Source organism: Aotus nancymaae, unplaced genomic scaffold (assembly GCF_030222135.1).
Source record: "Aotus nancymaae isolate 86718 unplaced genomic scaffold, 86718_ANA_hifiasm-v0.15.2.pri h1tg000036l, whole genome shotgun sequence".
NCBI classification, from domain to species: Eukaryota; Metazoa; Chordata; class Mammalia; order Primates; family Aotidae; genus Aotus; species Aotus nancymaae.
The window spans coordinates 65,119,954-65,136,101 of record NW_026988450.1 but is presented as its reverse complement, the minus strand read 5'-3'; the positions used below and the strand labels follow the sequence as shown (position 1 = coordinate 65,136,101).

The 16,148-nt window shown below is 37.7% G+C and overlaps 1 protein-coding gene across 1 annotated transcript; it reads right to left on the bottom strand.

Annotated features, from left to right (window-relative positions):
- Window positions 1-1,662: 1,662 nt before the first annotated feature.
- On the bottom strand, window positions 1,663-12,295 carry UTP23 (UTP23 small subunit processome component). Its single transcript, XM_012443271.3, has 3 exons — window positions 12,023-12,295; window positions 8,487-8,661; window positions 1,663-7,272 (listed from the first exon to the last, which is right to left on the bottom strand). Exons 1-3 carry the CDS (start codon window positions 12,208-12,210, stop codon window positions 6,886-6,888), a joined length of 750 nt encoding a protein of 249 aa, XP_012298694.3. The 5' UTR covers window positions 12,211-12,295; the 3' UTR covers window positions 1,663-6,885.
- Window positions 12,296-16,148: the final 3,853 nt, after the last annotated feature.

Below are 16,148 nucleotides of genomic sequence, written 5' to 3'. Positions count from 1 at the left end.
TCATACCTGTAATCCCAGCATTTTGGGAGGCTGAGGAGGATGAATCGCTTGAGCTTAGGAGTTCGAGAACAGCCTGGACAACATGCAAAACCCTGTCTCTATAAAAAATACAAAAATTAGCTGGCTGTAGTGGTATGCACCTAGAGTCCCTTAGTCCCCGTTACTCCGGAGGCTGAGGTGGAAGGATCGCTTGAGCCTGGGAGGTTGAGGTTGCAGTGAGCTGAGATGATGCCACTGCACTCCAGCCTGAGTGACACAGTGAAACTGTGTCTCAAAAATAAAATGTATATATATATATATACATATATATAGTTATGAGAAAAGCAGAAAATAATTTTTAGAGGTAAGTAAAGTCAGTAATATTTAAGATACATATTTGCAAAAAAAAATACATATTTGCCAACGAACAGATTTCTATTTCTTCCTTTTGACCACAATGTAAGATTCTTTTCTCTAATTGCTGATTATTTCCAAATGTGCAAGTGCTCCAGGCATAAAGTTTTGAGCAATATCTGTGCTGTATTGACAAAGTTACATAGCTCCTGTTTTGTCATACATAAAAGAAAGAGTGAGAACACATCTGTGATACTGACAGTCATGAGGTAGGAAGACTGGAGACTCTATGAAACGGGTGATAATAATAGACTTCTATACTTCAATTTGTTCATTTACTCATTTACTGATTTATTCAACATTTATTAAGCACTTAGGTGCCAGAAATGACATCCAGCACTACTGGAAAACAAGAGTGGAATAAAACAATGTCTTTGAAATTTAACCAAAGAAAATCCTAGTGACAGCTCTAGGTGTCAAAATGTATTGTTTCAGTGAATGATGATGAGAGAGAAAAACCCAGAGCTGTCAAATTAGGGCTGCTGCCTCCCTTACTAGCTATCTGGCTTTACCATCATTGTCAGGGGCCTCGGATGTGGAGAGCACATGCTAATAACAAACATGGATCTTCTAAACTTGAGTGACATTCCTTTCATGCCCTGCTCCCTCTGAATGTAGAAAAGTAAATAAGTCCCAGTATGAATGCTATTACTTCAGATAGCTAAACTGCTACATGTTCGTGTTGCTCAGCACATAAAAGATTCATGTTTCCTAATTCAGTTTTGGAGACCTCATCACATGGGGATTATCATTTTCATATAAAGTGGAACAAAATATCATTGTAAAATAGTTGGGCAAAATGACGAGTGTCTGAAGATTTATCTTTTCGGCATTTAGTACCTGTGGTTAATCAGTAACATTTTGGCAACTGAAGAGAACAGATGGCATCTTTCTGACTGCATGAGGTGGACAGTGAGCATTAGCAAGCTGGCAGAGACCCACTTGAGATTAATTCATAGGAGAAAAAGAAATGAAATATTAGCACCCAAATAGCTTGTCAGTAAATTTTGCTTCCCTCCCACTTTAAGGAAGCTGGAAACAATTGTATATTTATATATTTTTTTCTTTATCTCCCACTAAACACTAAAGTGCAGAGGTGACCAGTCACAGTGGCTCACACCTGTAATCCCAACACTTTGGGAGGCCGAGGCAGGCGGATCACCTGAGGTCGGGAGTTCGAGACAAGCCTGACCAACATGGAGAAACCCTGTCTCTACTAAAAATACAAAATTAGCCAGGTGTGGTGGCACATGCCTGTAATCCCAGCTACTCAGGAGGCTAAGGCAGGAGAATTGCTTGAATCCAGGAGGCAGATGTTGCAGTGAGCCGAGATCATGCCATTGCACTCCAGCCCGGACAACAAGAACAAAACTCTGTCTCAAAAAAAAAAAAAAAAGTGCAGAGATATATTTTGTCCAATCCACTTGGTTACTTGACTCATAAGAATGTATTGTATGCCTATTATGTGTACACCACTTTTTAAACAGCTTTATTAAGATATAATTTACATAATACACAAATTCACTCATTTAAAGTGTACCCATTCAATGGCTGTTAATATATTCACATTGTTGGACATCAATCACAACACTTGACTTTACAGTTTTTTCACTACTCTCCCCAAAAAAACCCTATAGTCCCTCTTCACCCCCATCTCCTCTAGCCCTAGGAATCCACTAATCTACTTTCTGTCTCTACATGTTTAGTATTCTGGACATTTCATATAAATGGAATCATACAATAGATGACCCTACATGACTGGTTTCTTTCAGTGTATTTTCGAGGTTCATTCATCTTGTAGTGGGTAGCACGTCTTTTTACTGCTAAATAGTATGACATTGTACCACCTTTTGTTTATCCACTCATCAGTTGATGGATATTTGGGTTATTCCCATTTTGGAGTATCATCAATAAAGCTGTTGTGAATTTTCATGTATATATATGTTTTCATTTTTCTTGGGTATATGTCTAGGGGTAAAATTGCTGGTTAATATGGTAATTTTATATTTAACCACTTGAAAACCTGCCAGACTGTTTTCCAAACCGGTTGTACCATTTTACATTCCCACCAGCCATATATGAGGATTTCCGTTTCTCCACATCCTCTCTAATAGTTATTTTCTATCTGATTATAACCATCCTACTAGGTATGAAATGGCATCTCACAGTGGTTTTATTTGCATTTCCCTGATGGCTAGTAATGTTGCAAATCTTTTCACCTGCTTATTAGCCATTTGTGTATTCCTTTGGTGAAATGTCTATTCATATCCTATGCCCATTTTTTAATATGCCCAATTTTTAATTTAGTTGTTTTTAAATTTTTATGTTGATATAATGTGGAGTGTTTTACATTATTGACTTGTAGTTTTTCTATATTCTAGATACAAGTGTTTTAATCAAATGTATTTGCAAAAATTTTCTTCCATTCTGGAGCTTGTCTTTTCACCTTCCCAAGTTTAAAGATAAACTTAGTGCTTAGAGATGATACAATTTTTTTCCTGATACCTCCTTGCCCTTCTTGGTAATAGGACCTTATTTTTTTTCTTTTAGTAGGCTATGCCTTATTCAGTCTCAGTCTATATAATTTAGGTAAAGGTAATCCCTTCCTCTAGCTCCCGAATGGACATAAGAAGCAGGCCTGGCCAAGCAAAATTCTTGTAGTACATCAGGGTCTACTCAAGAGAAAAAACACACCAGTAATGTAAACAGAGAACACTTAATATAAACACATATTAATTAGGTATGAAGTTATTAACCAGATAACTAAATAGCTAAAAAGAGAACTCTAAAGATTCTGGAGGTAGCAACTGCAGGAAGCAGTTTCTGTTCCTAAGTCAAGGGGGGCAAAAGGAAAGGGTTAGAATTCGTAAAAGTTAAAAGCTTGAAAAAGGATCCCTATGGAGCTGAAACCTCTGAGAAAGTAGGCTTTAATCTATGGTGTCTCTCAGCTTAGTGGCAGGGCCAAGTACCCAGACAAATCTCAGAAGAGTGGGCTTCAGCCAACTAATGCTGGTGTCTGGTTCTCTGGTGGGAGGGAGGTGGGTTGAAGCAATACAGCAGGTTCTGCAAATGTTGCAAACTTGATCTGAAGGCTACTTTGAGGATAAATTGCTGCTGCTAGAAGGGAAGAAATGATATTCACAAAAGCCACAAGCAGTAAGCAACAGGAGGGAGTGAATCTTTTCCTCCCCCACCAACCTTCCCTGTCCTGCCTCTAGAGTCCATTATTGGCAGAACCCAACAAAAAATAGCTGTCACTGGAAAATTATACATTGCAGAGTTCCAGCTCCAGCATCACAATGTAGAGTACAGAAAAGTGAGCTTGGAACTGGCACAATCCACCCCTTTGCCTACACTGCATCCATACGCACCCTTCTATACATATTTAAACTTTCATACAATTAACAAGCACCTTCCCAAGTAGTTAGGACCACAGACGTGCTACCACTCCTGGCAATTTTTCAATTATTTGTAGAGATGGGATCTCCCTATGTTGCCCAGGCTGTTCTCAAATTTCTGGGCTCAAGCAATCCTACCACCTTGGCCTACCAAAATATTGGGATTACAGGCATGAGCCACCACACTTGGCTTTCATTTTCATTCATTCAACAAGCACGTATTGACACATCCTACTCTTAGTACAAATTTGTATGTTATACATGTTTATATTCTTATATAGAATATGTTCTTATATGGAATATATCCTTATATAGAATATGTATATACACATATGTGTATATATATACATACATATATCTTGGAGATATAAAACTAATTGGGAATAATGTCATATAAAGTTATAGCAAGCAAACATTTTAAAAAACATTTTAAAGCATTCAAACTATTCACTCTATCTACCCATAAAAAACTAGTAATTAAACCTGTCAAATTACAGACATCTTCATTTACCCAGATGCAGAAACATGAAATCCTTTTACCTTTGAAACTCGTTTCAAAGCTGTTCTAAAGTGACTTGGTTTTAATTTACATACTTGCAGGGATGAGAAGCGGCTGCTGTAGGGTTATGCAAATGTAAGGAATACAGTATCATGCCCATACGTAACTGCAAACACTTATTTTTAAGTGTTCATAAAAGATAGTGGCCTTCAGAAACACCATTTTTCAGACTGGTATTACACTTTTATCCCCAACAAAGCTAGTAGCTACCCTCTAAAGCAGAGGTTAATTTTCTTTTCCCAAACCACAAGATGAATTATGATCCCATGTGCATACTCCCATGGTTCCCCTCCCCAGGTTGTATTAAAAAATAAAGCAAACAATTATGAGGATTTTAGGAGTAGTGGTATAGGGATAGTATTCACAAAAAAACCTGAAGTACAAGGATATGAGACTTTTGTTAAAATATCTCTCAATTTTACTGGCAAAATACATCAATGACTAATCAGTATTAAAATATTAAACATACCTTTTATTTTTTTGAAACGATGTCTCACTCTGTCACCAGGCTGGAGTGCAGTGGCGTGATCCTGGTTCACTGCAACCTCCACCTCCTGGGTTCAAGCGATTCTCCTGCCTCAGCCTCCCAAGTAACTGCGACTACAGGCATGTGCCACCACACCCAGCTAATTTTCGTATTTTTAGTAGAGATGGGGTTTCACCATGTTGGCCAGGATGGATCACTTGACCTCGTGATCCACCCGACTCAGCTTCCCAAAGTGCTGGGATTACAGGCGTAAGCCACTGCACCCAGCCAAAATATTAAACATACTTTCTAATACATTGTAACTTTTAGTACTTTTATAATTACTACTTCATAAAAATAGTGGATTTTTCCAGCTCTCCAGTTCAGACACTATTAACAGGCAGATAGCGCTGAGTAAGGAGAAATACATTAATACCTAAAATTACTGTATTTTAGCATACCGAAATTAGTATCATCAGTGTTTTTTTATCTGCTTTATCACTTTGTCTTAGGTGGCCCTACTCTTATTACTATTGACAAATGTTAACTTTCCTCACAAGAACTACAGAATTATATTCACTTCTTTTCCAGTATTTTGGCCTTCCTTATTAAAAATGTTTTTACTGTCAAGAATTTAAAACAGAATCACGAAATTGCAATCCAAACACCACCTTGGCTTACCAGATTAAACCGTCTTTCTGGTGTAAAGCTGTAATTCCAATTTCCACTAAAGAACCCTCTCTGAATTCATCTGAGAATGGTATTTCTATGGGAATAAATTTGAATTGTCTCACATTCAAGAAATATCATTTAACCACTAAGAACTTACTCATATCTCATCATGATAACCTAATGTTAGACTGAGAATCACTGCTCTAGGGTGGCACCAGAAGTTGCCAGTCAGGAACTACTGATAAGATTTCACTTTTCCAATAATTGTATACTTCCATCTTGTAGTACAAAAACATTTTTATTTTGACCTGATAAATGACTAAAACAATCGCAGGGGTAACTGACAGGTATGATTATCCAATTTGCAACGGAATTGACCTTCAGACTAATTTAGATACTTTTTAATAATATTCACAGTCAATCTTAAAGAGAATTTTTGCTGTTGAAGTTAACACTTACATCTAAAAGAAAATCATCATCCTTATTGGACAAATGGAACTCAAAAAAGCAAAAAAAAAAAAAAAATCATAATAATGAAAATACTGAGTTTCTGATGTACAAAGAGTGAAATATTCATATATTAGACAAATGATGCAGTATAAATGGGAAAAACTCCATTCTTTCTAGAAGGATGTCAATAAAGAATGGATGTATCAATTATTTGATGGAAATATAAATTCTTCAACCACTAGAAGAACTGAAAGAGGAAGTTTCTTCTGTCAGTGTGAGAGACTTACTCTTTCTTGTCACAAGACTTTTAGAACTACATGACTTTTTTTTTTTTAAAGACGGGGTTTCACCATGTTGGTCAGGCTGGTCTTGAACTCCCGACCTCAGGTGATCCACCTGCTTTGGCCTCCAAAGTGCTTGGATTACAGGCGTGAGCCACTACGCCCGGCCTACATGACTTTTTTTTAGCGATTTGCATATAATGTTTGAAGGTGGGAAGGGGATCAGAGAGGCAAAAATGATAACTGGAAAAACAATCTCCCTAAACCATTTAGTAAGTAAAGTGAACACCATCACACCTAAACCCATTCACTGTATGTATGTATGTATGCATGCATGCATGTATGTTTGTTATTTATTTTTTCTGAGACAGGGTCTCACTCTGTCACTCAGGCTGGAATGCAGTGACGCGATCTCGGCTCACGGCAACCTCCGCCTCACAGGTTCAAGCAATTCTCGTGTCTCAGCCTCCCAAGTAGCTGGAAGTACAAGTGTGCACCGTCCGCCCATGCTGGCTAGGCTGGTCACTGTTTTCATTTTACAATTAATTTTAGCTAAAGAATATGGATTCATTTACAAAAATAAGTTTGGTCTCTTATTATAAATACTTCTAGTTTAAAAAAAAATTCATTTTCACATTTGAATGTCCTTAAAAGTATCTAAAGGATTCATTCTCCTTCTGCATTCTGCTTCTCAGAAAGTACTTTTGAGGTAGATCTGTTCCGAATTCTTTTTCTTTTTCTTTTCTTTTCAGAAGCAGATGATTGTGTATCCGGTGCCTTTTTCTTTTTCTTCAAACAGCTAAGAGGATTGGGACCACTTATTTTCTTGCGCTTTTTTCTTTTTCTCTGTTCAGGGTTTTTTACTAAACCCTGTTCCTCTTTGAGATGTTTGATACTTTCTTTCTCATGCACTGAGACAAGCTGACCTGACTCCACTGCTTTTACAAAGGCAATTGTTTTGGGAGAAGGTTTGTCCAAAACCATAGTGTTCTGAATAATAAACATCAGAGGAACTCCAGGCTTCTTCTTTACTTTCACAGACAAATTCTGATCCTATTTAAAAGAAAAATAGAATTATTTAGTTCAAATGTCAATTAAGGTACCTTAAATAGGTTTTTAAGAACTGTATTAAAAATAAAAGAGATCACAGATTTTATATTTCAAATGAGTAAGCCTCACTTATTCATTTGAGTAATGGGGTTATATTTTATGATAAAGGAAGAAAAACATAAAAATTGAGCATAGTGTTAGTAGCAGCTGTGTGAATTGGATTTATCGATACTCTAGGGCCACAAATTACAAACTAATGCAAAGGTAAATGTGTTAGGTGGGTTTCTCCTGTTTCTACTCTAAGATATTCTTTGGAAAGGATTAAGAATTTTGAAGAGGTTAAAGGAAAAGAAATTAGGTAGTAATTAGCTACTTAGATTCTAAATTCAGCTCTGCCTCTGATTTTATAATTCTGATAATCAAATCAGTATATATGTGAACTTAATTAATATCAACTCCAAAAGTCTCTCTTCTCCTGCCTTCAAGAAGTTGGTAATGTTTTTCTTTAAAAGCCTGAAACATTTCATACTGTTGGTACAGTTTTAAGCAGTATGAACCATGACATTGAGAAACAGTATGAAATATAGGAACGTGAAAAAACATTAACAGAATATAAGAACTTTGCTCTACTTGTCTTCCCTTCAAGAACCCCACAACAGCCGGGCACAGTGGCTCATGCCTGTAATCCCAGCATTTTGGGAGGCCGAGGCAGGTGGATCACGAGGTCAGAAGTTCAAAACCAGCCTGGGCAAGATGGTGAAACCCCATCTCTACTAAAAATATAAAAATTAGCCAGGCATGGTGGCAGACACCTGTAACCCCAGCTACTCAGGAGGCTGAGGCAGAGAACTGCTTGCACCTGGGAGGTGGAGGTTGCAGTGAGCCAAGATTGCACCACTGCACAACAGCCCAGGCGACAGAGCAAGGCAATATAGTGAGACCCTCAAGTCTCAAGAAACAAACAAACAAACAAAGCAAAACAAAATAATCATGAAAAAAAAAAAAACCCCAACCTTCCATTACTAAAAAGAATATCAACATGCTTAAAGTTTTCCTTAAATTCTCAAATGACAATTGCTTTTACTCACTGTAAATTAACTTAGAAGCCTGTATTTTTAAAAGTCTAATCATTCTAATTTTTCTGATTAGAAATAGCTCCAAATGAAGTACAAATAGAAATAGTTAAAATTGCCTGTGGTTTTAAAAGTAGTAATCACCTGTGTTGCCACAAAATAATGATGAGGATTTCCCTCTTCAACCATAGAAAGCAGACATTCTGATCCACTCACTGCATTCTTGAAATGGGGACAATTTCGAACTTGGCATTTTTGTGCAATCAATTTTGCCCCATATAAGTCCTTTCCCAATGTTTCTAACTCTTTTAACACACATCTGAAAAGAAAAATTATAGTAGATACATTTTAGTTGTTGTTTACATAAAGTGTAAAAAACAATAGTCAATTTTTGCTTAAACTAAAACTATGCTGTTACAATCTGAATTTGTCATCTGGTAACCATTTACTTTTAAAGATGACTTGAAAATGCATTTACCAAATAGAAAGAACAACAGTTAAATTTTACTGAGCACTTACTATGTTCCATGTAGCATGCAAATTGCTCTTTACATAAATTTTTGCTTAATCTCAAAATAACCCTATGAAGTTAGGTTGCTTACCTAGAAATTATCCTTATTTTAGAGCATCCCATTTTGAGATTTCAGGTAAATGCCATAGTTCAAGTAACTAGTAAGTGGTACTAAGACTTGTAGCTTGACAACAGATCCCTTGCCCCAACCATACCATTATAAGCTTCTGCTTCACGTACAAATTGGCACATACTCAAAATATTTTCAATTCAGAACGGTAAAACTTCTCACATCATCAAGTTGTTTTTTTTTAAAAAAAATTAGTCGTAAGAGTTCCTCTACCTAGCCAGCCTTTGCCAGATTGTTTCTTGCCTCATCTCCTTTACCATCTTTCTGTTTTAGGAAGATTTTGCTTTTTTTTAGTCATTACACTTGACCTCTATTTTGAGTACTACCAGCTACTTACTGAATATTTCCTGTGGATGTCCTGCTATCAACTCTTCAAATTCACCCTAAGATGAAACTACTTTCTTGCATCTAAATTTGTCCTCCAGAACTTGCTATCTTTTTGAAATTATTCTCCCAGTCACCCTAGATAGAAATCAGAAATCATATTTGACTTCATGCCCTTCTTCACCATACATCTACACCGTCAGCTGTTGGACCTATCTATTTCAGTCACGTTTCTTTGGGGAACCCTTGCGTTTCTGCCTTTCCTCTCCCAGGTTTAGGCTCCCCTTACTTCTTGATTGAACAACTGCATAACAGGTTTGGCTGCCTTTGCTCTCTTGTTTCTCCAATTCACCCTTCACATCACTGCAGTTATCTTTTCTAAAATAAAAACCAGGCCTGATAACATTCTGGTCTTCTACTTCATAAATTAACTCCACATACGAGTTCAAACCTGAATATGAGTAAACTCTCTGGAGATCTAACTACTAGTGGCCAATAAATATATTCCACTAATAAACGAATGACCTCCTTTCTTAATGTAAGTAGCAGATTTTAAAAGGAGGGGAAACTTAAAATTTTTAAAAACTGCTGGCACAGGGACTCACGCCTATAATCCCAGCACTTTGGGGGGCCAAGGTGCGTGGATTGCCTGAGGTTGGGAGTTCAAGACCAGCCTGGCCAACATGGTGAAACCTGTCTCTACTAAAAAATACAAAAATACAGATGGTGTCACACATCTGTAATCCCAACTACTTGGGAGGCTGAGGCAGGAGAATCACTTGAACCCCGGAGGCAGACGTTGCAGTGATCTGAGATCGCACCACTGCATTCCAGCCTGGGCAATAAACTGAAAAAAAAAAAAAGTTTTTTTTAAACTTCAGAGACATGTAAATCAAATGTAATATATGTATTTAGTTTAAATCCTGATTTTTAAAAGACCTTCATCTTTTGAAGATACATGCCAAAGAACTGATCAAATAATATGCTCCAAAGTAACCCATCAGTAAGGAGAGGTGAGAGATTCAACAAGATTGGCCACATTGATAACTGCAAAAGCTGGTTTATTTATATTATTTCACTTTTGAGTAGTCTGAAAAACTCCAGAGTTAAAATAAGTTTGTTAGAGAAACTGCTGTAGAATATAATTTTATGTGGCACTTCTCAGCCTTTTTAATATCATAGCACTATATTTAAAATGTACATAAAATACTCCTGTGTTCTATGGCACACAGGAATATATGGACAAACTGCTTGTCAAAAGCAACCAAAATTCAGGGACAAAGAATATTGAAGGATTTGTTAGTCCTAAAGACTAAGGTGTTCAAAACTGGGGGTATCTGTAACCCAGCTGAAACACTGCTTGAGAAATTCTGAACAAATAGAGAAAGCTGTTGATTAAATAGTGTTACGTGAGGAAAGGAGACCATTAACACAGTACACACAGAAAAAGCCCAAACTTTATTATAGTTGTTGTTAGAGATGGGGGTTTTCCTGTGTTGCTCAGGCTCACCTCAAACTCCTAGACTTAGGCGACCCTACTGTCTGAGCCTCTTGAGTAGCTGGGATTACAAGTGTGAGCCACCTTGCTTGGCTTAAAAGTCCATTTTTGTGCTTGTGTGTGAGTGTGTATAAAGGATTGAATGGATGACACTGCACATGTTAACAGTGATTATTCGTTAGTAGTATGAGACATTTTAATTTTCTTTTCTTGTTTTTTTAAAGTACACATTCTACAATGAAAATACTAAATTTCTTAATAGTTCTTCACGGTCTAATCTCAACTTGCCTTCTTCCTAGTTTCATTTCCAAATATATTCTGTGCTGCAACCTCTTTCCTAGGCATTTCATATCTCCATTCCGTTTTGAAGAGGTCTCCACAACAAGGGGTCATTCTTTTCTGTCATTCAAAATAGATCTTCCCCTCAGAATTGAACAAGTGAATGGGCTCAAGTAATTCTCTCCTCCCACCTCGCCATCTCCACAAGCTTCCATCCTAAGTGTTCCCACATTTCAATGACGTGGGGAAACATTAGACCTAGAGTGAAAACACATCCACTGCAGACTAACTTATGCATTTTGCTGGCCATTAGGGTGCAGTGTTTGGTATATGGGAGGTACTTAATACAGTGAGTTGAATAAACAAATATCCTTGAACAGATTCCTTATTCTGCAGTACTGGCTTTTTGCCCTGGAAATCAAAGATGCTAACTCATAGGTTCACTGTGAGGCTAGAAAAGTTTTGGTTTAAACTAAGAAAAGCTATGCAAATGACAGCAACCATTTGAAGAGGGGTACACTTTGGATACCGAAAAATGCTCTAGTACACTATACTCGTTTACCTTACAGTAATCTTATAAGCAGTTATGATCTCTAGTTTACAAATGAGGAATCCGAGGCTCAGAGAGGTTAAATAACTTGACCGAAATCACAGAGCTAGTAGGAATGGGATTAAGATTCGAAGCCAGGTCTCTCTGCTAGAATGTGCTCTCATTCGCCAGGCTAACGACACGTGATATTCGCAGCGCATTGACTAAGCTGCCTCTAATATAGATATTTGCCTGACCACCTTCACTTTTCCACTTAACTGTCAACTCCACGTGGGCGGGGCGTTTTGCACCTCCTGAGCTCCCAATGAAGGAATCTGTGAGCAATGGCCTCGCCTCTACAACACCCGCCAGACTCCACGTGCCTCCTCCCCGGCCCTGCCGGACCCACCTGGTGGTGCACAGTTGCGTCTCCCCCATGAGGTAGCGCGGCAGCTGCTCCCGCAGCTGGATGCGGCCCCGCAGTGCCGCCTGACAGAAGGTGCCGTCCAGCAGGATCTGGTATGGCTCGCGGACTCCGAAATTGTTGCGGAAGAAGCCAAGATGCTTCTTAGCGTGTTTCTGCCTCGTGATCTTCATGCCTGGCTTACCCGGACCGAAGCCACCGGACCAGGAAGCATCAGCAAACGCCTCACGCACACCCCAGTACCCTTAGTGCCAGCTTCACCCGGAAATGAAGTGCCTTTGGTTCCGGAAGCAAACGCCTCTGACTTCCGGGCCCGCCCACTGATTACGTCACGACGAGACGTGCGCGAGCTTCCACCACGCTGCGCGTGCTTAAAGGGGCGGTCCCTTAGGGAGGAACAAACGCTGGGGTGCGCGAGTCCGCACGGGGGCGCACATGCGCAGTCTGGGCCAGGGTAAAAGAAAATTACGGAATACGTTTAGCATGTTAACTATATTTCAGAGCTTCTCTGAAAGACTGGCAGTATAGTAGTAATCAGTGATAATATTGAGCCTTAATATGTTCCAGACACTGTCCTAAGTGATTTACCTTACATTATTCCCTTTAATGTTTATAATTCCCAAGTGAAAGAACGAAATGATACATTGGATAGCTATGAGTGGGGAGGTTTGTACTGGCTGCTTTCCCATAAAGAAGTAAAGCACGTTCACTAAGGGCATGTAGTTTGTTAGTGTCTGGAACCCACTTTTCGTGCCTTAAGTTCAAATGTTCTTGCTATACCACTATAGAAACAAACATCACTCAGGAGCCATGTGTCAGGACAAAGGGTGCCACCATTTTGCATTTCCTCCTGCCCTAAGACTATCCTAAATCATTCACACGGAATGTTTTGGAAGAACTCTCAAGAGCTTCGTTTGCCTAGAGTCAGAATTCCTAACCTTGGGTCCTGGTTCTGCCACAAACCTAAGCCGTTTGATCTTGGGCAACTCCCCAAGAAAGCTGGATTCAACTTCCTCACTGTCAAACTGATTACAGGTCTAGATGAGTTTAAAGGACTCTTTTTATGTCCATAGTCTCTGACATAGGAAGACCACATACTGGGCCAGTAACAGAAAGGCACAAAGCTGACTGAAGGTTTAAAAATTACTTGGTGAATTTGATTAATGAGGAGAATGAATCAGAAAATTTCAAGTTCCCCAGTGGCTAACTGTCAAGTATCCACTTAAAGGCAAAATAATCAAAGAATGGGGAGTATGGAATTTTGCATTTTTTTTCTGGCCTGGAATCTGTCCCAGATCAAGTTTTGGCTAAAGATTGAAAGAACCAGCACAGAAAATGATTTACAACGTGATTGAATGCATTGTTTGCATTTGGGGTTTATTTCAATATATAGGTTTATGAAATTGGAACTAAGAACTATAATGTTCGCCATGACCTGAGTCCCAGCACATCACTTAGATGGCTGCTTTCATTTAAACTTAAAATAAATTTAGGAATTGGAAGCCATGAAAACTTTTATAGGGTTGGATTCATGGTCTTTGAGTGTAATTGCTCAGTACTTTTCAATTTGAATCCTCTTTTTTTCCCTGTATGCCAACTCACTACTCCAACTATGCTCCCACCACAGACAGAGGAATGATACCACCGAGTCTTGCAAAACAGTTAAAACATTTTTTTCTTAAATAGCCTGACAGATTTATCTACCAGCTCCTTGGCCACTTTTCAGTACTAAGAAAAACGTGGTACAGCACTAGTCCTTTATTTTTATTTTTAGTCCTTTATTTTTATTTTTTTTAATTTACGAAACTATGGCACAATTTTTTTTTCAAGCTCTCTATATATGACAGAGCCAGTTTGCACCCTATCTTTATTATGAAAACATGAAGATAGTTTATAATGGTGATTATCAAGTTTAAAACAGAGTTTTCGGCTGAGCATGGTGGCTCATGACTATAATCCCAGCAATTTGGGAGCCCAAGGCACGAGGATCACTTGAGCCCGGGAGTTTCAGACCAGCCTGGGCAATATAGGGAGATCCTGTCTCTATGAAATTTAAAAAAAAAAATAGAAAAAATAATAAAGTTTTCTATTACAGCAGTGTTTCTTAAAACATGGTCCTGGGATATGCAGAAAAAACTTAGTGTTCTTGTTTAAAATGCCCATTTCTGATTCAGAATAAGTATTAAGGCAGAGGGGTACTATTCAGAGAAGAAGTGGCATTTATTGCAATCACCACAAGTCATTATTATGCTCATTAGTGTTCCTGAAGGACCTTTTTTTCAATAAAGCATCGTTTATCCAATAGGATATTTTTATTAATTGGCCCACTCAATACACTTTTGTCTAGATGCCAAATTATCTGTAATCTGTAATGGAAAGTCAATATCTAGCCACAACCAAGGAGAAGCCAAATATTGCCATTATTGAAAGAACTATTTGGATATAAATTTAAATCTGAAATTTTATTTTGAAAATTATGTCATTATTAAAACATTTAATATTCATTGAAAACTTTTTGACCTTATACTGAAGAAACGGCAATTAATAACAGTATTGCTAGTTTTTAGCTTTTTTCTCAGGTCAGTCCAGTGGGCATTTTCCATGCCAAATAGAAATCCACATTCAGCTGGAGTAAGTAGGTGATTAATTTATTTTTCTTTATTTTTTATACTCTTCATATTATTATGTCTGGATCAAATATAGTTTTATAATGTTATGCTGTTGTACATGATTTTGAAGTTTTTTTCCTTCATGAAATTTTGATGAAGCCAAGTTGACATGAGAATGATTTATTTTTGAAAGGTGTGACTAATTCCCAAATAGGACTTTCTCATGAAAGATTCATGGCCTAAATGGAATTAAAGAGGTAAACATTAAAAATAATTCATAAAGGTTACTTTGTTGAATTTCACCAATGTTAGTATAATTTTAATTTTATAAATGTTAGACAATTTAGCTAACATCTATTGTGGTATTATTCTGCCTTATATTCATATCTAAATATTTATAAACATTTGTTAATGTTCATTAGCTCAAAAAAAAATACAATTTCTTCCTAACATTATGTAGCTAACATAGTATCTAAATAAATAATTTAGCTAAATAAATATTTTAAGACAACTTAGATAAACCACTTCGTATTGAGGTCCTATGAGGGTCTTTGCTAAGATCCCTAGGATAGGCTCCATCATGGAATGCCTTACTGTGAAATTACATGTATGTCAGAAGGTGTTACGAAGGTCAGATCTGGAGGCTGTCACATTTTTTAGAATAATCTTTAAAATAAAACAACAAAAAAAATCTTTATTTCAAATTACAAAAATAATATGTCTCTTATAACAAGTAGAACAACACGAAGAACATTTTTTCTTCCCTTACCCAGATAACACCTTGATGATCTATTACGTATCTCTCTGCAATGTTTCCATGTTCACATACTGATATATCATATGGATATATATACAATTTAATATTTATGTAGAGTTGCCTGTTATGTGAAAAATGTAAAAAAGTTTGCTTTTCTCACCTAACAACCCTGTAGAAATGCCTACACACATCTACCCAAAATCAACTGACAGAGTTCTCATTCATTATTTTTAATGGCTGCATGACATTTCCCCAAAATCACCAAATATAACATAATAGATATGACACAGACTATGAATTTTCACCCAGTATCTCTTCTCTTCTTTGTAGGAATAGACTCCCAATTTTATTCTGGACTATAGTGTGCCCAGAAAAGCAAATCCATCCCCCCAGAATTCTTTTTATTTTTTTCTGTTTGAGATGGAGTCTCGCTCTGTTGCCCAGGGTGGAGTGTGGTGGCACAATCTTGGCTCACTGCAACTTCTGCCTCCTGGGTTCGAGTGATTTTCCTGCCTCAGCTTTCCAAGTAGCTAGGATTACAAGCATGTGCCTCATCCTAGCTAATTTTTGTATTTTTAAGTAGAGATGGGGTTTTACCATGCTGGCCAGGCTGCCCAGGCTAGTCTCGAACTCCCGACCTCAAGTGATCCGCCTGCCTTAGCCTCCCAAAGTGCTGGGATTACAAGCATGAGCCACAGGACCTGGCCCATTCCCCAGCATTCTGTGCAGTTAGGTATAACCATAG

Bases quoted from the DNA above. Each gene is read 5' to 3' on its own strand.
- UTP23 (XM_012443271.3), bottom strand. From the start codon at position 12,210: ATGAAGATCACGAGGCAGAAACACGCTAAGAAGCATCTTGGCTTCTTC. The intron at 8,662-12,022 runs GTGGGTCCGGCA...TTTTCTTTTCAG, and splicing joins ACGCAACTGTGCACCACCAG to ATGTGTGTTAAAAGAGTTAG. The intron at 7,273-8,486 runs GTGATTACTACT...TCTTTTAAATAG, and splicing joins ATTATTTTGTGGCAACACAG to GATCAGAATTTGTCTGTGAA.